Source organism: Triticum urartu, chromosome 2A, assembly GCF_056163025.1.
Source record: "Triticum urartu cultivar PI428250 chromosome 2A, HENAU_Tu73, whole genome shotgun sequence".
In the NCBI taxonomy this organism is placed as follows: Eukaryota; Viridiplantae; Streptophyta; class Magnoliopsida; order Poales; family Poaceae; genus Triticum; species Triticum urartu.
In genome coordinates this window covers 684133724-684159330 of record NC_141874.1, presented here as the reverse complement: position 1 = coordinate 684159330, position 25607 = coordinate 684133724, and the positions used below count along the sequence as shown (strand labels likewise).

The window sequence follows — 25607 nt, the reverse complement described above, 5'->3', positions numbered from 1 at the left end:
CTCGACCTTCTTGCAACTTTGGAGGTCATGGCCCTTGGTGCGGTGAATCTTGCAGTATTGCTTGTCGGAGCCGTCCTGCTTGTCGGCGACCGCCACAGCCTGGCTGTTGGCTCACGCGGCAATCTCCTTGCCGGGGCCACCAACCTTGGCCTGCTTGGCGCCACCTTCGTTGCCGGACTGCTCAACGACTAGCACCTCTTTGCCTTTCTTCTTCCTGTTCCGCCGCCGGTTCTTCTTTGCCGGGGCAGCATCCTCACTGTCAGATCCTTCTGCTCCGATCTTCTCTCCGGGGAGTATCCTCCCTTCCTCAGCGTGTGCACACTTGTCGGCCAGGGCATATAGCTCGCTGACGTCTCTGATCCTGCGCATCGCCATCTCCTCCCGCATCCTGTGGTTACGCACGTTCTGATGAAATGCGCTGATGACCACGGCGGGGTGGACGTCTGGGATGTTGTACTGTACACGGCTGAACCTCTGAATGTACTTGCGTAGGGGCTCTCCTTCCTTCTGGGCGAGCAGATGAAGGTCGCTCTCTTGGCCATGAGGTTTGTGGCCGCCTGTAAAGGCGCCGACAAACTGATGGCACAGGTCAGCCCAGGAGGATATGGAGTTGTCCGGCAAGTGCATGAGCCAGGACCTGACGTTGGGCTTGAGCACCAACGGGAAGTAGTTGGCAAGGATCTTGTCGTCCCGCCCCCCGGCAGCCTGCACCGCGATGGTGTAGATGCTGAGGAACTCCGATGGATGCGTCTTGCCGTCGTACTTCTCGGGTACATCTGGTTTGAAATTCTTCGTACTGGGCCACTGGACTTGCCGCAGCTCACGAGTGAAAACGCAGGGCAACCTACCGCGTACGGCAAGTCGCCTGGTTCCCCTGGCGCATGCATGTCAACAGAGGGCCCAGCGCGCTGGTCTGATTGACGTCGCGCTTCTCTTCGGCGCTCGATGCGAGTACGAGCGTCTTCTTGTTGTCATTCTTGAAGAACTTGGAGCTGATCGCGACGAGCTCGAGGATCTGACGACGCGGTGGAGTCGCTGTCGAGGTGGATCCGGCGAGTCGGCGATCTTGGCCTTCGGGGCGGAGAGTGCACAGTAGTTGCACCTCCACCAGTCTTGTCGTCTCCGGCTCGTGCCTGGCTGGCTTGCCTCAGCTGCGACGTGCTCGGCTGCCATGGAGCGTCGCCGTTGGTGAAGTCGATGAGACTCTGGATAGTGGCCCTCCAGTCGTCGATCTTGTCCGCCGCTAGAGGGTAGTCTAGGAGCAGCTGAGCTCGCACCAAAGCTTCTGCTGCAGTGGCGGGTGGCGGTGGCGAACGGTGCAAGGAGCGGGATATGCTCGGACTTCTAACTACGTTAGAAGGAGCAGTACCCCGTCCAGGAGACCGCGTCTCGCTCGCACCAACAGGTTGGCGTGCATGGTGATCCTGAGCGCTCCGAGATCCACCAGCTCAATCTTGGTCTAGCGAACGCATGGTACCGTGAGTACCATGACGCTGCCGGTCCCGCGCCTCCTGAGACGGGTGCGGTGCATGCACGGACGCCGAGGTCTTGGAGTGCGCCCGGTCATTGTGGGAGCCGGCTACGCCGCCGATGGGCAACGCAGCCTTGTCCTTGGACCTGGCAGCACCGCGAGCTCCCTCGTCGACGCCCGTTCTTCCGCCGCCGTCTGCCCCACCAACCATTTGCTCCGGCGGTGGTTGGCTCGGTGCGGACGGAGCAGCTGCCTCCGAAACCTTCTTCTTCAGCGGCATGTTGATGAAGATGATGAAGATCTAGCTCGCGAGAACGCCGGATCTGGTTCGCACAACTTCGACGCCCCCCTACCTGGCGCGCCAAAGATGCCGGGGTACTGATCCACGGGCACCTATGGGACCGGCGGACCGGGTCCCTTTCGGTTCGGCGGGGGGCGGAGGTCGTGCAAAGAGCAAATCGAGGCGATGCACGCGAGCGATTTACCCAGGTTCGGGCCGCACGGATGCGTAAAACCCTACTCCTGCTTTGTGGTTGTATTGATTTCTTGCTCGGGAGCGCGGAGTGCTACAGTACACACCAGCAGCTAGCGAGACCGAGCGTGAGTGTTCGAACTAGCTCACCCCCCTCCACGTTGCACACGGGCCTCCTTTTATATGCTTAAGGGGTCACCGACAGGTGGCAACGGAGGTAAAGGGCAGAAATGGAAAGGTGCTGTGGTAGGCACAGCTACCTGCTACAGTGTATCATACCTAACCCTGACGGCAGGGGACAAGGGCCTTAAATGCCCGTCTGTGTCGCCTAAACAGTGCAAAAAGGGACCGCCAGGGACGCCACCGTTCGCCACGATGACGATCTTGTCAGCGCCGCTTGCCACCGTACGCCCCTGGCTGCACAGCCTTCCGCCACGTACGCCTGGAAGGGCCCCAGAGCGACACGTTGGTGGATGTGCTGGAGCGTGGGCACGGAGAGGTGGCTTACCACGGCAAGCGCCTTGCCGCTGTCGTTGTCTTGTCGCGCCCGGGAGCTTGTCGCTCACCGGGCCTTGCTGGGACGCGTGGTGTGCCGCGGCAAGTTCCTTGAAGTGCCTTGGGTGGCCTTCCCGGCAAGCTCCTATTGCCGGGGTCTTGGGATGCTTTTGTTAGCCTTCCCGGCAAGCTCCTCTTGCCGGGGTCTTGTCTTCTTGTCTTGGACACTTTGTTCTTGAATGGCTCCAAGGGAACCACGGAGGATCTTGGCGGTCACCCGGCAAGCCTTGCCGCGGGATGCTGCGACTGCCCGTGCACAAGTTCGGGATACTAGGGTACCCCTACTCTAGTACACCGACAATCAGCACGATGGCGTGGCGACGGTGATGATGAAGCTACCGGCGCAGGGCTTCGCCTAAGCACTACGACGTTATGACCGAGATGTGTAACTATGGAGGGGGGCACCGCACACGGCTAAGAGAATACATGGTGTGCCTTTGGGGTGCCCCCTGCCCACGTATATAAAGGAGGGAGGGAGAGAGGCTGGCCCTCCTAGTGGAGCACCAAGTGTAGGGAGTCCTACTAGGCCTCCCAAGTCCTAGTAGGATACCCTTTCCTTTTCGGAGAAGGAAAGAAGGAAAGGAGGGAGAGGGAGAAGGAAAGGGGGGTCCGCGCCCCCACTCCTTGTCCAATTCGGTTTGGGCATGGGGAAGCGCGCGCCACCTCGTGGCCCTTCTTTCCTCTCCACTAAAGCCCAATAAGGCCCATTAACTTCCCTCGGCGAATTCTCGTAACTCTCCGGTACTCCGAAAAATACCCAAATCACTCGGAACCATTCCGATGTACGAATATATCCTTCCAATATATGAATCTTTACCTCTCGACCATTTCGAGACTCCTCGTCATGTCTGTGAACTCATCTGAGACTCCGAACAAAATTCAGTCATCAAATCACGTAACACATAATGTAATTCGTCATCGAACGTTAAGCATGCGGAACCTACGGGTTCAAGAATTATGTAGACATGACAAAGAGACATCTCCGGTCAATAACCAATAGCGGAACCTGGATGCTCATATTGGCTCCTACATATTCTATGAGGATCTTTATCGGTTAAACCGCATAAAAACATACGCTGTTCCCTTTGTCATCGGTATGTTACTTGCCCGAGATTCGATCGTCGGTATCATCATACCTAGTTCAATCTCGCTACCGACAAGTCTCTTTACTCGTTCCGTAATGCATCATCCCGTGACTAACTTAATTAGTTACATTGCTTGAAAGGCTTATAGTGATGTGCATTACCGAGAGGGCCTAGAGATACCTCTCCGATACACGGAGTGACAAATCCTAATTTCGATATATGTGAACTCAACGAACACCATTGGAGACACCTGTAGAGCATCTTTATAGTCACCCAGTTACGTTGTGACGTTTGATAGCACACAAGGTGTTCCTCCAGTGTTCAGGAGTTGCACAATCTCATAGTTAGAGGAACATGTATAAGTCATGAATAAAGCAATAGCAATAAAACTATACGATCATAATGCTAAGCTAACGGATGGGTCTAGTCCATCACATCATTCTCCTAATGATGTGATCCCGTTCATCAAATGACAACACATCTCTATGGTCAGGAAACTTAACCATCTTTGATTAACGGGCTAGTCCAGTAGAGGCATGCTAGGGAGACTCTGTTTGTCTATGTATTCACACATGTATCAAGTTTCCGGTTAATACAGTTCTAGCACGAATAATAAACATTTATCATGATATAAGGAAATATAAATAACAACTTTATTATTGCCTCTAGGGCATATTTCCTTCAAGAACCTGAAAGAGTGCCCCAAGATTTCTATCGGAGAAACAAAGACGAGAACGTGCATAAACCCCTATGCATAGATTACCCCAATGTTACCTCAGGAATCCGCGAGTTGAGTGCGAAAACATATATCAAGTGAATCAATATGATACCTGCTACCTCTTGAGCACTGCGCTGGTTTACCCTTGAAGAGGAAAGGGTGATGCAGTAAAGCAGCATAAGTATTTCCCTCAGTTTTTGAGAACCAAGATATCAATCCAGTAGGAGACCACGCGCGAGTCACCTCGTACCTACACAAACAAATAAGAACCTCTCAACCAACATGATAAAAGGGGTTGTCAATCCCTTCACGACCACTTGCAAGAGTGAGATCTGATAGAGATGATAATAATAAGATAACTATTTTTGGTATTTTTATGATATAGATTGAAAGTAAAGATTGCAAAATAAATGGTAATGGAAATTACGATAGATTAATATGATGGAAGATAGACCCGGGGGCCATAGGTTTCACTAGTGGCTTCTCTCAAGATAGCATAAGTATTACAGTGGGTGAACAAATTACTGTCGAGCGATTGATAGAAAAGCAAATAATTATGAGAATATCTAGGCATGATCATGTACATAGGCATCACGTCCGACACAAGTAGACCGAAATGATTCTGCATCTACTACTATTACTCCACACATCGACCGCTATCCAGCATGCATCTATAGTATTAAGTTCATAAGAAAAGAGTAACGCCTTAAGTAAGATGACATGATGTAGAGGGATAAACTCATGCAATATGATATAAACCCCATCTTTTTATCCTCGATGGTAACAATACAGTACATGTCGTTTCCCTTTCTATCACTGGGATCAAGCACCGCAAGATTGAACCCCAAGCTAAGCACTTCTCCTATTGTAAGAAAGATCAATCTAGTAGGCCAAACCAAACTGATAATTCAAAGAGACTTGCAAAGATTAACCAATCATACATAAAAGAATTCAGAGAAGATTCAAATATTGTTCATAGATAAACTTGATCATAAACCCACAATTCATGGGATCTCGACAAACACACTGCAAAAAGAAGAGTTACATCGAATAGATCTCCAAGAGAATCGAGGAGAACTTTGTATTGAGATCCAAAGAGAGAGAAGAAGCCATCTAGCTACTAGCTATGGACCCGAAGGTCTGAAGTAAACTACTCACACATCATCGGAGGGGCCATGGAGTTGATGTAGAGGCCCTCTGTGATCAATGCCACCTCCGGCGGAGCTCCGGAAAAGGCCCCAAGATGGGATCTCTTGGGTACAGAAGGTTGCGGCGGTGGAAATAGGGTTTCATGGTGCTCTGGATGTTTGCGGGGTATGTGGATATATATATATATATATATATATATATATAAATATATATAAACACTATTCTGATCACGGGATCAGAATAATATTCTGATCACAACCTGAACTGCCTGAGTAACGCGCCTGAACTTCCCTGTGTACTAACCTGACCTTCTGGCTATCTTCGCAACCGTGGCTTCCCCTGCGAGTTTTTCTGATCATTCGTGTTGTTTGTGATGTAAGTGTAATGTGGACACATTTTTTAGAGTCTAAATGATTGTTTTGATTCGGATTCTAGCACGTTGGCGGATTTGCTCTCGAGGTCGTGATGAACTTGTTTCTATTACAAGTTTAATGCATGTTTTGGATGTTGTCGAAGTTCTGGAACGATGGGGATTAGGTTTTAGTACGAGTTTGGAGCACAAATTCTTTGTTATTTCAAACAAATTTGAAATCGCCCGTGTTCTTCATCCGCCCGAGATGCAACCCGCGCTTCTATTGATTTCTCGTTTTTCTTTAAAGTTTGCTGCCTGATTTGCGTACTTTAGTGAAATTCGAGGCTTACTAATCCGTAAATTTTAATCGGGAGGGTCCTTATGGTTTGATTTCTAGCGATTTGATGTTGGCACTCCTGCGGGTTTCTGCACATGTTATTTTAGCGGTTTTGAAATTTACCCTCTGGTCCTTTTAGTTGTCGAAAGGTAGTTGCCAGATCATTTCCAAGGGGGTGCGGACGTGTTGCAATCTTGTGGAGATGATTTTATGCTTTGGACGAAATCGTTTGTTCATTATTTCTAGATCTTCTAATGGTCGTTGTACAAGCTGGACTTCTGCGTTTTCACACCTGAACTTCTTCTTTTCCTTCGTTGGATCCTATCGGGGCTGGGGCGGCTCGGGATCGGGGGAGGATCAGGTGGATCCTGTTGGGTCCGTCCGGGTTTCTGTGCTGGACTTCTGCATTGTCATACCTGAACTTCTTCTTTTTTCTTTCGCTGCAAGATAATGCAGCAAGTCCTTTGTATCAGAAACCCTTACTAGATTTTCTTCTGCAATTTTTTTTGTAGCTAGTGTGTAAGCGTGGAGCTGGACCACAGGAACATGCACCCTCTTTTTCCCTTTGTCTATGTTTTGGTATAGTTTTTTGATCATCCACTTATCTTTGGTAAGATCTGGACTTCTCTTTTTTTTATTAATGGTAGAACTTCTGGTTTTCCAGATTACATCCCACATTTGCAAGGCGAAGGCGCATGGTGCTCTATATTTTCTTTGTTTGGTTTCCTTTCATATTTTTAATTCTTCAGATGTTCCTTTTTTATACTTTTGTCTCGTGAGCAATCATGGGATCAGCCCAAGTATGCATGCACTTTTTCCAGATCATGTAAGGGTCGTTTGTAGAAGCTGGACTTCTATGTTCTTTATACGTGAACTTCTGCTTTTTCCTTCTTTGCAAAGTAACAAAGCAATTCCTCTGTATTTCCTTCTTTTTTATGTTACTTTTCATCCTTTGCATTTGTTTGGATTTTTTTGACTTAGTCCTGTGAACAGCCATGTAATTGGGCGATGGATATGCGTATTTTTTTATTTTTTCTAGTATGTTATTTGTACTTATAATAGTTGTTGTTCTTCACTGAATAACTATCCTGAACTTCAGTGTGATAATCGTTTTTAACGTGTTAAATTTGAGGTTGTTATTTTTTGGATTTAAATATTTTGTAGATATTGAAATCGGCATTGCGCGTATTGACCAATGCGGTAGCGCGAGGCCGAGCAGGGGGAGGGGGGTCGGGACCCCCCTCCCCTCCCCCTGCGAGGCCGAGACAGGAACGAGCCAGAGCAGGCGACGACGCGGCGTGCCGCGTCGTCGCATGCGGAGGCGAGTCCGTCACATCCGTGACCCTACTATCTATCTTAGGGTTTTTAGGGTTTAGGGTGCGTGCGGTGGGGTTGGAAACAGAATAACTGCATTGCGTCCTATCAAATCCTAGCACGCAGCAATGCGGTAGTGCGAGGCCGAGCAGGGGGGAGGGGGGTCGGGACCCCCGTCCCCTCCCCCTGCGAGGCCGAGATAGGAACGAGCCAGAGCAGGCGACGACGCGGCGTGCCGCGTCGTCGCATGCGAAGGCGAGTCCGTCACATCCGTGACCCCACTATCTATCTTAGGGTTTTTATGGTTTAGGGTGCGTGCGGTGGGGGTGGAAACAGAATAACCGCATTGCGTCCTGTCAAATCCTAGCGCGCAGCAATGCGGTAGCGCGAGGCCGAGCAGGGGGGGGGGTCGGGACCCCCCTCCCCTCCCCCTGCGAGGCCGAGACAGGAACAAGCCGGAGCAGGCGACGACGCGGCGTGCCGCGTCGTCGCATGCGGAGGCGAGTCCGTCACATCCGTCACCCCACTATCTATCTTAGGGTTTTTAGGGTTTAGGGTTATTATGGTTTAGGGTTAGATATGAACTTCATTTGTTTTTGTACTTGAAATTCTTATTTTTGTTTCTTAGGGTTTATTTATTCTTATGCCATTACTTCTTTTATTAGAGTACTTGAACTTCTGTTCTTTATTTTTTGAACTTCTTTCTGTTGTTTTTTAGGTGCATATTTATGTATGTATTTTTCTTCCTTTGGTAGTGCATTTGCCATCTATTTTTGGTTTTAAGGATATCAGCAGTGCTATTGTGTGAAGTTATCTCATTATAATAGATGCATTCAAATGGTGCATTCATTTATCTATAGATGTATTTACTTTTTTAGCTGTTGGGGGGGGGGGGTTAAAACTATAAATTCAGTGGCGCTGCAATTCCCACGACAGATATGCATTAAGTGAGCATCTCCCTCGCCACCACCTGTCAGAAAACCCCTCTTCCCCTGTCGCTCGCTCTCTTCCCCCTCTCCGTCGCTCCGCTGCCTTCCTCGCCTCCAACTCCCCCCGATTTCTCCGCCCCTGTCCCCTGCCCTCGTGCTGGAGTAAACGGCGCACGCCCCCGCTCCTATTTCTCCCCCACGCCCCGCTCTCCCTCGCCCAACCCACTCTATTCTGCTCTGAAGCGAGGGCGGCAACTGCCTGCACGGTTGCAAGGTGCGCGTGGCGTCGTGGGGTGTGGAAGAACCGCCGCGGATTCGTGTGTGCGGGGGTTGTTTCGAGAGGTACAAATGCTGCCCCCGCCCCCTAATGCTTGCTTTTAGTTTTGCCAGATCTGTCGAGTCCGCCTCTTGTGTGCTCTCGCGTCCGCCTCCTACCCCCTTCTTCTGATGGTTTGATGGGAGATTAGGTAGGGTTCTTGTGCGTGTGGTGGGTGGATTCCATTCCCCCGTGGTCAGATTTGTCTATGAGATGCTTGTGTGTGCTATTTCTCCATTCAAAGTTGATTGGATTTCATTTCCCCTTTGGTGATTTCAGCATTTAGATGCATGTGAGAGAGGGTGTGGTGTGATGGTTCATGCTGAATCTGATGTATCTAATTGTCTTAGTATTGTTGATTTCAAAGTCTAGATTGTGTCTGTCACATGCTAGTTAGTTTCTGGATTCTTTTTTTGTTTGTGCTTGCCTATATGTGCTACTGTTCATGTTTTCATACTTGTTGATATTATCTAGTTGTTTCATCCTAGGGTTTCATTTAGTTGTTTTTTGTATTTGCTGTATGATTTTCTACCTGCTAACTATATGCATTCTATCCCCTGTTTTTAGTAGGTTGTTCTAGGGTTTGGAGTTTCATTCGTCAAGGGGGTTGTGTTGTCATGGCTTCCAAACCTTCTCCAGGTATCTTAATGTAGTTGGATCTTGTATTTTAAAGCAGTATTCTTATATATGTCTGCCCATATCTTCATTTAGTTTTCTTGTTGGACTGCCATTCTTATAAGTCTGAACTTCTAAGAAAGGTTTATGTGTATGCTTTTTTACCCTTAGCTTGAGTTAGTAGTGTTGCTTAATTTTTAGTTGATGATTTGCAGGTGAAACTATGTCACCAAGTGTTGTTGGACTTCCCAAATGATTCATATTTATAGTGTATATCTTTGTTTTTTTATTTGTTATCATGTTCATGGTATTGATATTTAGTTTGGCTGTGAAATACTATTTGTGGTCATGCTACATATTTTTTATGTGCTATTTGCTTGGATCACATAGTTGAACTTCTGGTTTTAATTATTGTTTGTTCATAATGAAATTTGGTTGAACTTCTGTTATGCACATTTTGTGTTTACTACTTTGTTATATATCATCGAACTTCTAGACATTCATGTTATATGTAGTAGCCCCTCTGAGTGTAGATTGTTTTTATAGTTAGTGTGTCGATTTTAGTTTGTTTGTTGTGTTTACTGCTTTGTTAGGTATTGTTGAACTTCTTGTTATTGGACATTGTTGTCAAAGTAGAAGTCCCTTTGGTGTAGGATTGTGCATTAGAACTCAACTGCCTTTTTACTTGCATTTTTTGTAGTTGGTGATGAGTTGAATAGTTCTGAAAAAATGCCTGCGATCAAGATGGAGCTTCAGAGGTTAATACTGATGCTCCAATATCTAATGCGGCTAAATCACCCATTATCCCTTTGACTTTGATTGCCGAGGTTGCTTCGAGCCTTGAGAATGTTTCAAGCCTCGAGGATCTTGCTTCTGCAGCTCTTGCTTCACCTAGTATGTGAAACCCCTTTTCTTTTCATTTTAAAGTTTTCAGCCATGTTTTTTTAGCTTGTTCATGTCGTTTGTTTTTGTTTTTGTTCATGACTTTTTTTATTTTTTGCTTCGATTTTTTGTGTTCTTTCCAGATGTGTCCACAGAGGAGGAAGCTGTGAACACCATCAATGATGTTTTATCTGAGTTGGGTTTATCAGAAAACCCTGCTACAGCTGAGGAGGGGGCTCCCTCAGTCAAAGGTTGTGATTCCGTTCCGGATCCTTTGTGCTCTCTTCAGATGTCAGAGACGTAGTCGCAGTCTGTTGATGGCACTGAACTTGTCACGCAACCCGAGGATGTGCCTTTTCAGCTTCTCCTGGAGGACCAACGTAAGAGGAAGAAGCAAGAAAATTTTGACAAGAAGAGGGCGGCCTGCCTTGAGAAAGGTTCTGATGTTCCTGGATCTGTTCATGCGGCTGAGCTCACTATTGAGGAAGATGTGCCATGTGGTAGTGATGGCACGGTTGTCCCTGTTAAGAAGAAAATCAAGAAGACTACTGCGAGGAAGCTAGTAGTTGGTGAAGTTACTCCTCGGAGGAGCCCACGTGTTTCAAGGCCTGCACAAGTTGTTGAAGATGAAGGGTTAGGCCTTGGTGATACGCCACGCCGTAGTCCTCGTGTGCTTGCCACTGCCGCGCCTACACCTTCTCCGCTTGGTGCTGGTGCATCTAGTAAGGGGAAGAAATGCGGCGTGAAGCGCAAGGTTCCACTTACAAAGGTCAACAAGTGTGTGAAGAAGCGTTCTCGTGTTAATCCAGAGGATAAGGATGATGCTGATTTCAATGCTGATGATGAGGACGACGACGATGATGATGCTGCCGCTAATCAGGTATAAATGTCTCATGTTTACTGTTTTTAGAGCATTTGTCGCTGTTGCTGTAGTTTTATTGTTTTTAGCACTGCCTTGGCGTACATAGCTGACCTTTTGCTCCATCTCAAAATAAACGAATAAATTAGCCGACGTGCTTTGCTTTTATGGTATTACTGCCTTTGTGTACATAGTTGGACTTCTGGGTATATACATGAAGAAATTAGCTCAACTTGTTTTGTATACATGTTTGATTACTGCCTTAGTGTATATGGTTGAACTTCTGCTTTTTAAATTTCCAACATTTTTGAAAGCATGTTGACTAGTGTTCATACATGGTTGTACTGCCTATGTAGACATAGTTGGACTTCTGAGATACATGTTTGATTACTGCCTTGGTATACATGGTTGAACTTCTACTTTTGTAAATTTCCAACATTTTTTTGAAAGCATGTTGACTAGTGTTCATACATGGTTGTACTGCCTATGTAGACATAGTTAGACTTCTGAGATACATGTTTGGTTACTGCCTTGGTATACATGGTTGAACTTCTGCTTTTGTAAATTTCCAACATTTTTGAAAGCATGTTAACTTCTGGTCATACATGGTTGTACTGCCTATGTAGACATGGTTGGACTTCTAAGATGTAGTGCGTATATGTAGGCATAAGTGGAATTTTGGTGAAGGTTGTGTGTCTCATTGTTCTGCCTTTTTTCCTTGTCAATGTATTTTTTTCAGTATCAGCTTGTGCAGCGGCCTGAGAGGAGGAAGAGAGGAGGCAAAGCGCCCGAAGAAGGTGGCTAAGGAGGAGGTGAGGCGAAACGTTTTAACAAGACGTCGCTGCTCACTAGGAGAGGTCAAGACGTGTGCGAAAATGCTACAAGATAGGCACAAGGCGAGGGTTATCAAGGCTGGTTTTGGTTGTGTGTTTGACTTGAAGGTTGATTCCAACATTTCTCGTCCTTTGATGGGCAACATCTACACGAGGATTGACCCTTCAACCATGATTTTGGACATGGGTGAGGTGAACAAGGTTATACCTATTACAAGTGATGCTATTCACCATCTCTTTGGGTTCCCTCAAGGTAATCGTATCCCCCTAGGCCCTCGAATGATGGTTTCGACGATGCTGTTATGAGGTTGAAGGGCAAGCTTGGGTATGTTAGGAGTGACGACATCAAGAAAAAGGATTTGCGGAATATCTTCGCTGAACTTGTGAAGGATGACACGAAGGATGATCTTGCTCAGTAGGTGTTTTACCTTATTGTTTTCATGAAGGTGGTTATCCCTGGAACGTCTACACGAGTGTCCAGGGAGGCAGCAATGGCCGAGAACCTTGTGTTTGAGGATATGGCAGACATGGACTACTGCCAGTTGGTTGTTGAAGATATTTGGAGTGCTGTTGTTAGGTATCAGCAAGGTACTAGCAGAGGAAAAGCTATCATAGGCTGTGGCATCGCACCGCTTCTTATGTATCTGGACTGCCTTATCATTGGCAAGATGCCTAATATTTACTTGAGGACCCCTCGCATCAATTTCATGGATCAGGCCAAGCTTCTTGAGCTTGCTGCGGCTGACTTGGTCACGAAAGGTGATGATGACCCAGCCAACTGGGTGTTTGGGAGGCTGTCTGTGAGTGTTTCTATGCATTATTCTTTCCTTGAACTTTTGGTATTGTCTTGTATATTTTTTGTTCCCATGTTCCTTCATTTGTTTTCTGACGCATTGACTTTTGTTTTTGTATGGAGTGGAAGACACATGCTGAGGTTGTGTTCTTTAGGGTTATCGAACGTCCTGTTCTAACTATGCCTCGTTCTGCCGGCCTAGGGACTGGAAGTTCCCCAAGATTTGAATTCTCCCAAGATGTTAATACTGGTGCCCCCTGTAGATCCAGGAGGTTCTTCTGCCCGTGTGAGTGCTGCAGGTGGCGTTTCTTGCGAGGATTTGTTTGAAGCTGCCAATGTTTCTCTGGTTAGGATTGACAGTCTTCTTGAAACTGTTTGTGGGGAGTTGGCTCGTGTTCCTTCGACTGCTGAGCGTCTTAGTCGCGTTGATGGGATTCTTCCTCCCGGGCACGGGTTTGATGCTGAGTCTTCGAAGGAGGTCTTATGTATTGAAGCTAAATTTCTTGAAGAGCTTCGTCAGAGCACTTCCCACCTCCGGACTAGCATTGGGTTGTTCAAGGAAATGCAGGATGCTCGTTGCAAGCCTTTTGAAGATGAGGCAAGTGTTGTTGTGAGACAGATTCAGAGGCAGGATTCTGTTCGTGCGGGTCGTGAAGGAGGCCACGTGGAGCATACCAAAGAGGTTTGCACTAATGTTCAATGTTAAATGTTAGCTTTCAGTTATTACTGTTTGTGGTCATAGCCGAGCGTTGTTGATTTGATGTGTCCTAAACTATTTCTTTTTAGCACTAGTGTTCCTAGGTGACCTTATCTATTTATTGAACCTGAACTTCAACTGCTACAGCACCTGAACTTCCATGACTGGCCCTTTTTTGTTCCCTTTTGTATCTTAGAGTAGTTTGATATCTGACCTGCTATGTTTACTGTATTTGGACTTCCATTATGTGTCAGTTGTGATAGCTGACCTTCTCTGATTGTGCAATCTGAACTTCTACTGATTAGGTATTTGTTTTCTAAATGATTTTTATTTTTATTTTTTAGGCTGTTGATGATGATGCTAGGGTTGAGGAGGATGTTTTATCTGCGCATGAAGCTGCTCCTGTGCATGAGGCTGCCCCTGTGCATGAACCTGCTCCGGCTAGTGGCGTAATAGTTGATGAGGTTCATGGCAGTGAAAATGAGGTACCATTTTTCTTGTCCATTTGTCTTGTTGCCCCTGAGACAGACTTGCTGCTCCTGTGCATGAGGTTCAGTCAGCCCTTTGTAATGACTTTCTGTTTCTTTTTGCAGCAGCAGAATGATGATGTTAGTGTTCCTCCAGAGAAGGTTGCAGACATGTCCATCTCAGGCACCGGCTGCTCCGACGGGGTGGTCCTGACTGAACCTCAGTCATTCATTGTCGCCGAGGTTTCAAATGCTAAGCAGGGCAAGACAACTGGAGACATCATTTTGGAGAAAGATGCTGTTGAGTCTGCTGTTGAAACCGGTGGTAGTGCTGCTGCAAGCCCGGAGAAGTCTCCTGCAGCAGAGCCATCAGTTGATGTTAATGCTGTACAGGCACAACCAAAAGTTTTTCTTGTTTCAGATTCTCCAGCTGCTCCAGCTGCTGCTGGTGTCCTTCCTGACGACGCTGCAACGTCTGCTGGAGATGACGATGAAGATACCGAAAGCGATAGCTATGGAGAGGAGGTTGATCATTCCAGTGCTCCCACTGGTCTAGGCAAGGATCCATGAAGAGAGGAGCATGCTTCTCTCTTCTTTCCCCATCCCCTTCCCTCTTTGTTGTTTGGTTTAGTCCATGATATCCCCTGCGAACTGCCTGTGTGGTCTAGGTTGAACTTCTGGTTTTGTTGTTCGTCGTGTGGGTTGTCAAGAATGTTAAGTGAATCTGTTTTCTATGTGGGTGGAGGTTTGTAATGCATGGTTTGTGATGTCTATGATGCTATGGTTTATCTTTTCTGATGTAGCAGCTGAGATGTGCTTATGTTTTGAATGTTTGTGCTTGAATGTTGGTCTTAATTGAAACTGTCGTGAATCTATGTGCTTTGAGTGTTGCTGTTAATTGCTATTTTTTTGGTGAACAGATAGCGACCTTGCTGTCGTGCGAAAGAAGGTTGATGACTTTTATTACAGTGTAACTAGGCTTAGGAACGACCGTTCCAAGAGGTGAGTGCAGCTACTCAACATTTACATCATCCATGTACCCCCTGTGAACTGCCTGTGGTTTCATACCTGAACTTCTCAACTCTATGTACCTGAACTTCTTATTTTTTTGCTACTCTGGCGCTGAACTTCTGGCCTCTTTTGTACTGTACTGCCTATTGTGATATAGCTGAACTTCTGTGCTAACATGTGTTATGAACTTCCTGAGTTCCTGCTGCTTAACTGGTTTTACTTTCTATTCGCTTGTTTTAGATCAATGATTATGTTCCAAAAAAAGGAGTGTGAAGCTTCTGTTTAAGAAGTCGCAACATCTTTTGGTCCTCGCGGAATGCTTACATCTAATGTGGCTGAGTGTGCACACTATTGTCTACGTGCGAAGTACCAGGGATCGGATAAACTCATCCTGCCGTATTGGGTTTGTGTAAGTCAACCATACAGTGATTTCTTTTCTGTTTTGTTCCTTACCATTTTAGTTAAAACTTGTTCGTCTCATTTTTGTATTTTTTCATGTGTTGGTGTTGTCTGCATTATTTTAGGACAAGATTTTCAGAGGTCATTTTGATTCCCGTGTGAGGAAGTACTTCATGGCGAGTGGTCCAGATAGCATGGATGCACATGATTTGGTATGCAATATCTTGTTCTTTGCCTCTGTATTAGTTTTGCAGTGCGATCCACTGTGTTAATATTTGTTCTATTTTTCTTTTCTACCATTCTGATATTAATTCTCATTTTTTAATGATTCGTGTGTTTATGATGCTTCAGGTTGTTTTCCCTATTTTTGACCCGCCTGAGCTTCCTGCTTCCATGGGTGGTGTCGGTCATTGGGTGTCGGTGTTCCTTGACCTGAAGAATTCAAGGTTCCAGCTTCTCGATTCCTACTATGGACCAAAACATGAATGTGCGGTACGCCTGTTTCGACAGATGACCGACAACATCAAGAGGCTTTGGAAGGATGCCAGCAACGATAGGGAGACACCCTTCAGTCCTATTAGCATCGACAATTTCCCTCTAGATTGGATTGATGTCCTCCAGCAGCAAAACAAGTATGAGTTCGACTTTTTCTCTTTATCGCATCTGTTTAACTGTAGTTGTACTTAAGTTGCGACGTGTTTAATTCGTTGGCTTTCTTTTTCTGTCCTAACACTATTTATTTTACTTCGTTTGATGGCAGTATCGACTGCGGATTCTTCATGCTTACGAATGTTAATTCGTATCATGATGGGGTTCTTGCAAATTATTCCCATGAGAATATCGGGGATATCAGGAAGACGTGGCTTTACTCAATCCCTTCTTCTAACCTATTTGAGACAGACTTCCAAGCTCTGTTTGGCTACTACACATGTAAGTATTTTGGAACTTGTACTGCTTACCTGCACTACATCTTTTTATTCTACCTGAACTTCATATTTTTCTCTGAACTTGGACTTCTGCTTGAGGTCTGGCTGGGCTGCTGGTTTCGGAAGGAGAGGAGCATTTTCTTTATACATGAACTTCATTTCTATCTTTTTTTTTAATTTTGCTTGTGTGTTTTGTTTTGCTTAAATGGACATGAGCATTTTCTTTTATAATTAAACTTCAGAGATGATGCCTTTCTATGGTTTTGTTAGCTGTAGTTGAATGATTTACAGTTCATCGGTTTATCTTGAACTATGCCTCTGGTTGTGCCTGAACTTCATTTAGTTTTTTACTGCAACTAATTTTTTTAGGTCAGCTTGAGTAGTAACCATGTCATCTTTATTAGTTGGACTGCACACTGTGATGTTCCTGAACTTTAGTTGTATTTAATGGTGATGTTTTCTCTTCCTTTTTTCTTTGACAGTGGAACTGTTGGAGCTAACCGATTACCACTACTCATTCCTCGGGTCACAGGAATACCAGCCTAGGGAGGAACTGATGAGTACAACTCCAATAGGAGATGATAGACCTTGGACCCTTATTCCTTCCAAGTTGGGGAAGCAGGCTGGTGGTATTCGTGGTACTCCAAAAAACCCTTGCTACAGGAAGGCTAATGCAGTCGAAGCAGCCGAAGCTGAAGTGATTTCGTCCGATGATGATATTGAGAAGATTGCTTACCCGAAGAATGCTAAATGTGCTGCTGGTACTGTTGCTGGTAGAGGTGGGAAGAATGTTGTGATCACCCGGAGGAAACCGGCAGTTGAGTCTCGGAACATAACTTCCTCCAAGAGAGCATCAAGATTGCCTTTGAAGTGGGGTTCTCCTGTCGCTCCCCTGAAAAAATATAGTTACCCTCATCTATCTGAGGCCCGGAAGTTGAAACAGTATGTGTTGAGTAAAGAAGGTCCGGAGAAGTATTCTGAGTGAGTTACCCTCATCTGTCGCTCCCTTTCCTTGGAGTTGTAGTGTCTGAACTTCTGTTGTTGTATTGTCTGAACTGCCATTGTTGTAGTATCTGAACTTCTGTTTTATGTCTCCTCTTGCCTTTTGAGTTATAGTGTCTGATCTTCTGTTTGTTGTTGTATCTGAACTTCTAATATTTTTTTACCATCCTTTTGTATTCTGCAGGACAAGCTACTGCATGTTTACCATCCCTGCGAATGTGATTGACCTCACATGACGTGTCCTTTATACGCTTTTCGGTGAAGGGCAGCAGATGGAAGGAGACATAATTGATTATCTCATAAATTTGTGGAAGGATAAGCCGGAAACCTCTGAGATATTCACTAGTGCTGACAGGGTTGTACTTAGTCCCTACTTCATACAAGTTTTAGTTCTTTGCACCCCTATCTCCTTCTTTTTGCCTTAGTTTTGTTGTAGTAGCATTTGGGAGGTGTTTTAATTGTGTTTTTGTGAATGCACAGTACTGCCTGGAGTATGATTTCTTCGGTGCAATAGTTCCAAAGTTTGATGCAAAAAAATCTGCTGGTCTCCTCCCAATGTTTGTTCGCAAGGAAGAAGACCTTCTTAATGCAAAGCTAGTTAGCTTTTCATAACTCTTGCTTTTTTTAATTTCATGTGCATCCTTTTGCTAAGTTTGTCAAGAAAGTTTTTGTTCATGCCGGTTCTTCAGTACATATGCTTTTATAGTTTGTGTTCACCGGTCCTTTCATTCTTGGCAGGTTTTCTTGATTCTATTCAAGCCAATTGGCACAATGGCGCAGTACAGTGTGTATGTGTTGAATAGATATCGTGGGAGCACTGACATCCTTGATTCACTTTCTTATGATAATATGCAAACGTCGCGATCGAGTTTCCACGGGGACTGCCAAAATATCGTGAGTGTTTCTTAGCCTGAACCTCCTTTCACATTCTCTTGTTTGACACGAAGTTTATTATGCCTTGTGTTGACAAAATATGTTGTTGTCTCTGTTTTGGTAATACTGCTTGAACTGACTGTCATTTAGAAGTTGAACTTCTGCTATTTTGTTTAGGTGGATCTTATGCAAGTGTCGCTTTTTTATGTACCTGAACTTAACTATTTTGGTTAACATGTTTTTGACTTCATCTAATTATGTTATTTCCGGCAGATGAAGAGATTTGTTGGGTTGCTCGAGGAGGTGTACGGCAAGGCTGCATACAAGGCGAGCAAGCAGCCTAACTGGGTGACTATTGCAAAGAGGCCGACTTTCATCGATGTTCCGAAGAAGAAGAGTAATGATTGTGGTTTCTTTGCCGTGAAGTTCATCTCTTCGTATGATGGCGATGAGATTGTTGAAGATTTTGGTGATGTGGAAGTATGTTCTGTCTTTGTTCTTGTCTCATCATCCTTTGATTATTCTTGTGTGTTTTTGCTAAGACGCTCGTGCTGTGGTTTTAGATATCCGTTACTAAACCATCGTTTTCACCTTTCTTTTGTTTGCAGGCTGCAGCAGATGACTGGAAGGCTGAGTTCATGCACACTCTAATTTTTAGCGAGAAGAATGAAGTCATGCGTTCAGAGCTCCCTAAAGAGATCCAGTCCTTTGGCCCATGAATTCAAAGCATTAGTTTCATCTGTAGATTTGATTTCGTATAGATTTTTAGGTTTGATAATGATTGGAACAATTCCGTAAAGATTTGGTCGTAAGAATGTTTTTAGTGATTTGTGTATCTATAGGTGCACCACTATTACTTATGATATTGTGGACAAATGTATTTGGTGTGAAGAATGATTTGGCTTTGTGAATTTCAATGTACTACGTCGTTTTTCAGTATCCATGTGTTGAATGTTTTTGCCCCAACAGATGTACCTGAACTTCTGCCTCGGTTTTGGTTTAACTGCTTGATTTTTTGTGTTGTTTATTTTCGGGCTCCCAACATATGATCGTAGACTTGAACTTCTGCTTTGAGATGTGGCTGGGCTGCTAGTTTCAGATGGAGAGGATATTTTGTGTTGTGTAATGTATTGGTAATGTTCAACCCAACCAATATGTATGCTTTTGCGTAGAATCTATATTTGTTTTTTTGTGTTTTTTTCAAGTGCGGACGTATTTCATATGTAAATCTGTGCAGAAATATTGTTGACGTTTCCTTATCTTTTGTCGGCATTGTACATGAACTTCTGCACGTATCCAAGCAGAACTTCACATTTGAACGCGTTGTCTTAGGCTTGCTAACCTTAGTTTATGCGGTGAAACTTTATTTTTTAAGCATATTTTTTCCTACATCGATTTTATATACCAGAACTTCTTCTATAAGCTGACCTGAACTTCAATACTATATGATTATTTGCTGGTTGCACTTTTATGGAATACAACACGAGCACCTCCTGCCATAATATACCAGGACTTCTGCAGTAAGCTTACTTGAACTTTACAGTATATGTTTTTCATGTTTGTTCTTGCTTGCACTTTCATGCAATACATCACCAGCACATCACTTCATCTCATAACATACCAGGACTTCTGCAGTAATACTACGTGAACTTCACAGTGTATGTTACCAGTACTTCTTTGAAAGTTCAAAAATAAAAGGGGATGCCATAATATTCTGGACATTGACATGACATAAGTTTGCATTGTGTTAATTGACCTATTCTAACTGTTTATCAGCCTTGCACTCCTCCTGGGCTTTGGTTGTATAGGTTTTTGCTTGACATGTACTTCTTCCTCTTCATCGTCCTCTTCCTCTTCCTCTTCATCATCCTCTTCCTCTTCCTCTTCATCGTTCTCTTCCTCTTCTTCGACAGTGTCTTCGTCTTCGTCTTCCTCTTCCTCTTCCACCTCTTTCTTGTTGCTGGCTCTGGGTTTTGCTTTCTGTTTCTTCTCTGGCATTTTGCTTGTCTTTTCAGCATCTGCTCGCTTCGGACATGTTCTTGCATTATGTGGTTCATACTCCTTGCATATGCTACAAAGTCTGGTGCTTGCTTTCTGTGGGTGTGGTCCCTTCTTTTGTTCCATAACTTTGGGTTGCTGTTTTTGAGATTTGGGTTGCTTGACCTCCTCGGATTGTTTCTTTCCAAGAGTGTTGGACAGGTCAGCATGTTGTGTCCCGCAACCTGGTTGCACACACTATATTTCCTGTGTCCATGTGGCACTCCATTCTCATCGAGCACCACGACTCTTCGTGCAGGTGGTGCCTTTATTTGCGCTCTCTTGTCACTTTTCTTTGCTACAGTAATTTTCTTCCTACCCTTTGTTTTAGAATACAGCGGCAGTTTCATCGTCTCTTGCTGTCGCTGCTCCATTGATTGGCCATCACCCTGCTTGCATTGGTTGGCTTCAGCGGTGGCGTTGAGCATTTCAGCTGCATAATAGTGAAGGTCATCTTCAATTTCAGCGTCCTCTTCAGCCATCCTTTCATCAGCATCCGCTCGATTTGCTGAATGTATTGCATCAAGCTCTTCCACGAGCCTCTTGAGAACATAGTAGGCTCTGTCATACTGCTGGTCACATCTCATTGCTTTCTTGTTAACCATCAAATTCAGCTGCAGCAAGATGTCTTGCTTCGATAGCCTTGAGCTGCCATCCGATGCGGTTGTGTTGTAGTCCCTTGTATCAAAGGTTGGCTGTGATTTTGCAGTCTTTGTGTACCGTTTGAGGATATACTTGTTTGGAAATTTGTCAGGCTTCAGGTAGTCTAGTATGTTCATGATGTGAAGGCAGAACAGGCCTGCATTTTGCTATGAATGCAGAATACATAGTTTGTGAGCCAGCAATGAGTTTCATAAATTTTGATATGATACTACTAGTCTAGCTATTTAATGAGTTTGTTTTCCCGCTCACCTGTGTGTGTCCAGAGCTTGCATTCACACTCGTATATTTCATTGTCTGGAGAGCTACAACCTGGAATTCATGCTTTGACCAGGAAAATCTTTCTTCATCATCATGGCCAGGCTTGTTGTGGTAGTACACAAGGCACTTAGTGGACTCTGCTGTACGCTTTGCGCGAAATAGCGTGGCCTTTCTCATCCTATTCCTCATCTCGGTGTACACGGCTCTCGTGTACTTGATAGACATGTCTTCCTCGTAGCCGTAAGTTGTCTTTGTCACAGGATTGGTCTGCACATGTCAAAAAGTAAGATATTAGTCGAAGAAGAATCATATGGGTTTCATTTTTTAAAATTCAAAGTGCACATGTTGAAGGTAAACAGAACATGATGGTGGTGTTTTGTACTTGTCATCATACCATGCTGGTCATTGTTTGCTCGTTCTCCTTCTGCATCCGAGTTTGTATGCAAGCATTGACCCGCCTAGCAAACTTGTGTAGGTTCTAGGTCCCCTTGACAAACCCTTTCTTTAGCACGTGGTTCATGCTCTCGCTTCGTTGTGTGGAAGTCATTCTAGCACAGAAAATGTTCTTGTAATATCCTGAAATCCACATCTTCCTATCACTCCAGAGCTGCATCATCATCTGGTCGTTCTCCAGGTGGTACTTGTGCACGAGTTCAGCCCAGGCATCTTCAAACTCCGTTGGCATCAGCGGCCAGTTCAATATAGCTGTGAACTCCTCTTTGAATGTTTTATACTTTTTGTACAGCAACGCGAGGTATTCCCTGTACTTCTTCAATATGTGCCAACGGCATAGCTTGTGGACGGTGTTTGGAAATGATTGTGGTATAGCTTTCGCCATCGATGGGCACTGGTCTAATCGAATTAAAAAAAATGAAACTTGATTCTTTTTTGTACTGATGGTGAACTTATGTTGCACAAGTAATTGAACTTCACATCTAGTAGTATGGCTATCTAAGAATGTCACATGTATTTTTTCTTACAGCAGTGTTGCTGAACTTCTGTGGTACCAGTGCTTGAACTTCACATTTAGTAGTATGACAAACTAATAGTGTCACACTCAAAAATTTTCTTACAGCAGTGTTGTTGAACTTTCTGTGGTAGCAGTGATTGAACTTCACATAAATAACTATGTTTTTCTGAACATGCTACATATTTTTATCTAACAGCTTCGTCCTTGAATTTCTATGATTCATGTACTTGAACTTCACATTCATAACTAATTTTTTTCTAGACATGTGACAAATAATTTTGCTTTCTTGTATTGCTAGTTGGACTTCTGTGCTAACAGTGGTTGAACTGCATTTTTTACATATTTTTCAAAAAAAACAAATGTACCCAATCAACAGAGACCCATAGACTGAAAAGGATGATGAAACTTGAGGAGTTTTTTTTGAACTCACATGTTAGAATGCAAGTTGGGTGCTTGTTGTTCATGCACCGTAGAAATGTATCGAACAACCACTTGAATCACTTTGCATCTTCGTCTCTTATCAGGGCAACGGCAAATATCGTTGACTGCAAGTGATTGTTTGTTCCAACAAACACTCCCAGGGGCATATGAAATCTGTTGGTCTTGTAAGTCGTGTCAAATGTTACGCAATCGCCGAAGTCTTGATAGGCTCCTCGGTAGCTTGCATTGGACCAGAAAATGTTTTTAATTAACTTGTCCTTGTCCACTTGGATGTCATAGAAAAACTCATCATTTATTGCCTTCATGTCTTTGAAGAATGAAACAAGTATTAATACATCATCCAAATCATCTTTCCTTGCATTCATGGCTTTCCTGCAAATCACACGCCAACATGCATTTGTTATTTTTGCTATCAAAGGGGTTGTGAGCTAGGATGCTATTTTACATTGCAGCATGTGGGTGTTTGAATACTTACTGGTTTGCAGGTCTCGTCCGGTCATGCTTAGGAAGTAGCTTCCATCTTCATTTTCAGATAGCATGGACATGATTGTTGTGTGCTTGACATCATGGTACTGCAGGAGCTTTACATACTCTAGAATAGTGGGGTCATAATTCTTGTGTGAGTGCAAGAATACCAGCATGTCATCAGTTTGCATGAGCTGGTGATTATGATTGTACTCAATGTCCACTGCCACGCATGTGTCATCCTCCTGCACCTTCACCCTCATTCTTGAATTGCAGCCCGTCCTCTGCGATGTTTTGTTTCGCTTCCTGTTGGCCTCTGAAACAGAAGATGTGTGTATCCCTTGGAAGGCGCAAACAAAATACTTGTGGTTGTCATTTCCACCTGTCTTCCTGATTCCAAAACCAGCGTGCCTGGCGTATCTGTTATAAAATTCCCTTGCTTTCTCTACATCTTTGAATCGCATCTTTAGTCTTGGTATTAGATAATCCGGTAGATCCGGCGTCTGCAGAAAAAGAAAAAATAATAATCCAAACAGCACGTTAAAATGCAGTTTATGAACTTGTTATTCTGGAGGGAGCAGAAAATGTGCAGATAATACAAGATGCGTATATAAATATTTTTTGTTTCACTTACGTGCGTGTATGAACGCAACTCCGCCGGTGTCGGCTGTTGTCCCTCTGGGATGGGGCATGTCGGAGTAATCATAACAGGATGCAGCAGTGGATCACGAGGAGGAAGGAGGGCTGAAGATGGCCTCTCTCTTGTTTGCGTCCTTTTTGCTTGAGGTGGTTGTGGAGGTATTGCGATCCTGGTCTTGGTTTGCTATTTTGTTTTTTGAAGCAATCCATCTACCTTATGCCCTGTAGAATTCTGACTTGTAGCAGCAGCAGGAGGATCAAATGGTGGTAGTGTGCAGATCACTCTCCTCCGCGTGTGTGTTGCTGTTGGATTTGTCCTGGGATCCGGTTTAGTTGCTTCGCTTTGGCATTGATGAGGCACACCAGGATAACCTCCAGAGTTACACGCAAGACTTGAGCTAACCCCCTCCTCCATCGGCGTGCTTGGGAGTCTGCTGGTGGATACAAAGAATCCGCGGGGGATTTCCGGCGTCACCCAATTAGGTGGAGGCGCAAACCTGTGCGGATAGGGCTGTGACCCAGCATCTTGGAAGTATCCGTGTGTTTCGGGTGTCATCCATTTTTGGTCTGGAGCAGGTTGGTAATGTTGTTGGTGCGTTTGAGGTGTGACCCATTGAGGGGGTGGTGCAACGCGTACAGGCTTTGGATTGTGTACTTGCTGCTAGGAACTTCTAAGCTTCTTCATGCGTCTCTTGTCTTGCTGACATAAAAGAAAAAAAATGTCTATTAGCACATAAGTTATATCTGCATATACCTTTGTAACTGAACTTAGCATTATTCACGGCCTGAACTTCTCATATAAAAGTGGTGAGAGACATCACATTATGCACTGAGCTGAGCATCTGCCAATGCCTTTGTACCTGAACTAAGCACCCTTCACAGAATGAACTTCACATCATGTTTTTTAATTCTACAATATTTGATTACTTATATGTACCTGAACTGAGCACTCTCCACAACCTGAACTTCCTGTTTTGCAAAGGAGAAATACTGTCTACAGTTAAAAAACCTGAACCTTCATGAGTTTTTGAATGGTTGGACTGCTAGTGCATACCAACCTGACCTTCATGTCATATCACATGCATGTTCTATTTTCCTTTTTTTTGCACAGAACCAGACACATACCAACCTGAACTCTAGCACACTTACTAGTTGAACTTCACATGGCTTTTGCACATGTGAATGTGAATGCAGGCAGATCTTATAGTGTTTGTAGCCTGGACTGAGGCTCACATACTACCTGAACTTCACATGCCTGTAAGCAGGCACGCAGATTTTACAATGCTGTTTTGTAGCCTGGACTGAGGCTCATACACTACCAAACTTCACATGGTTGTAAGCAGGCAGGAAGATTTAAAAAAAGTTGTTGTAGCCTGGACTGATGCTCACACACCACCTGAACTTCACATAGCTGTAAGCAAATAACAAACCGAAGGAAGGAAGAAGTTCAACCATACCCTGGCTAGAAGGTCGGCCAACCTTTTTCCAGCAGCTGATAGGCCACCTTGAGAACAATTCGTCGTGGAGGTATGAGAGGAATTCGATGGCAATCCATGTCTTGCAGGGGGCGCGGAGTTCATCTGCACGAAGCAAGAAGGTCAGAGAAGGCAAGATTGAGGAAGAAGGCAAGATCAGGGAGGAAATTCATATACCGTTCTTAGATTTGAAGGCGCCGCCGATGCGGCCTCCACCGCCGAGATGCTTCCTTGGGTGCGCTGTTCGCCGTAGGTTGCGCCTTGGCCGTCACAAGCACTGCCAAGCCGTCTGGCGGCGACGATGGACTGAGGATGAGGCTTCCGGAAGTCCATGGCGGCCGTACTTCGCGGAAATCCGGCGGCTTCACCGGCTCCGCCGGCTCCAGGCGACGCGGGCTCCCTCGCGCCAGCGTCCGCCGTCGCTCGCTCGCCCGCGCCGACGGTCGGGCAGGAGGTGGAGTCGGAGGGGGCGGAGCTCGATCTAGTTAGCCAGGATCTGGAGAAGGAAGGGAGGCGCTGGATCCGGCGGATTTTCGGCGGCGAATCACGGCGGAGATCGAGGGGAGGAGCGGCGAGGAGGGGGTTTGGGAGAGGCAGCTCGATC

General features: G+C 45.0%; 1 protein-coding gene across 1 annotated transcript; it reads left to right on the top strand.

Moving 5' to 3' along the window:
* The first annotated feature begins 15593 nt into the window (after nt 1-15593).
* On the top strand, nt 15594-18774 carry LOC147986714 (uncharacterized). Its single transcript, XM_087540129.1, has 4 exons — nt 15594-15605; nt 17921-18076; nt 18329-18535; nt 18664-18774. The coding sequence occupies exons 1-4, from the start codon at nt 15594-15596 to the stop codon at nt 18772-18774; spliced, it is 486 nt and encodes a 161-aa protein (XP_087396255.1).
* Nucleotides 18775-25607: the final 6833 nt, after the last annotated feature.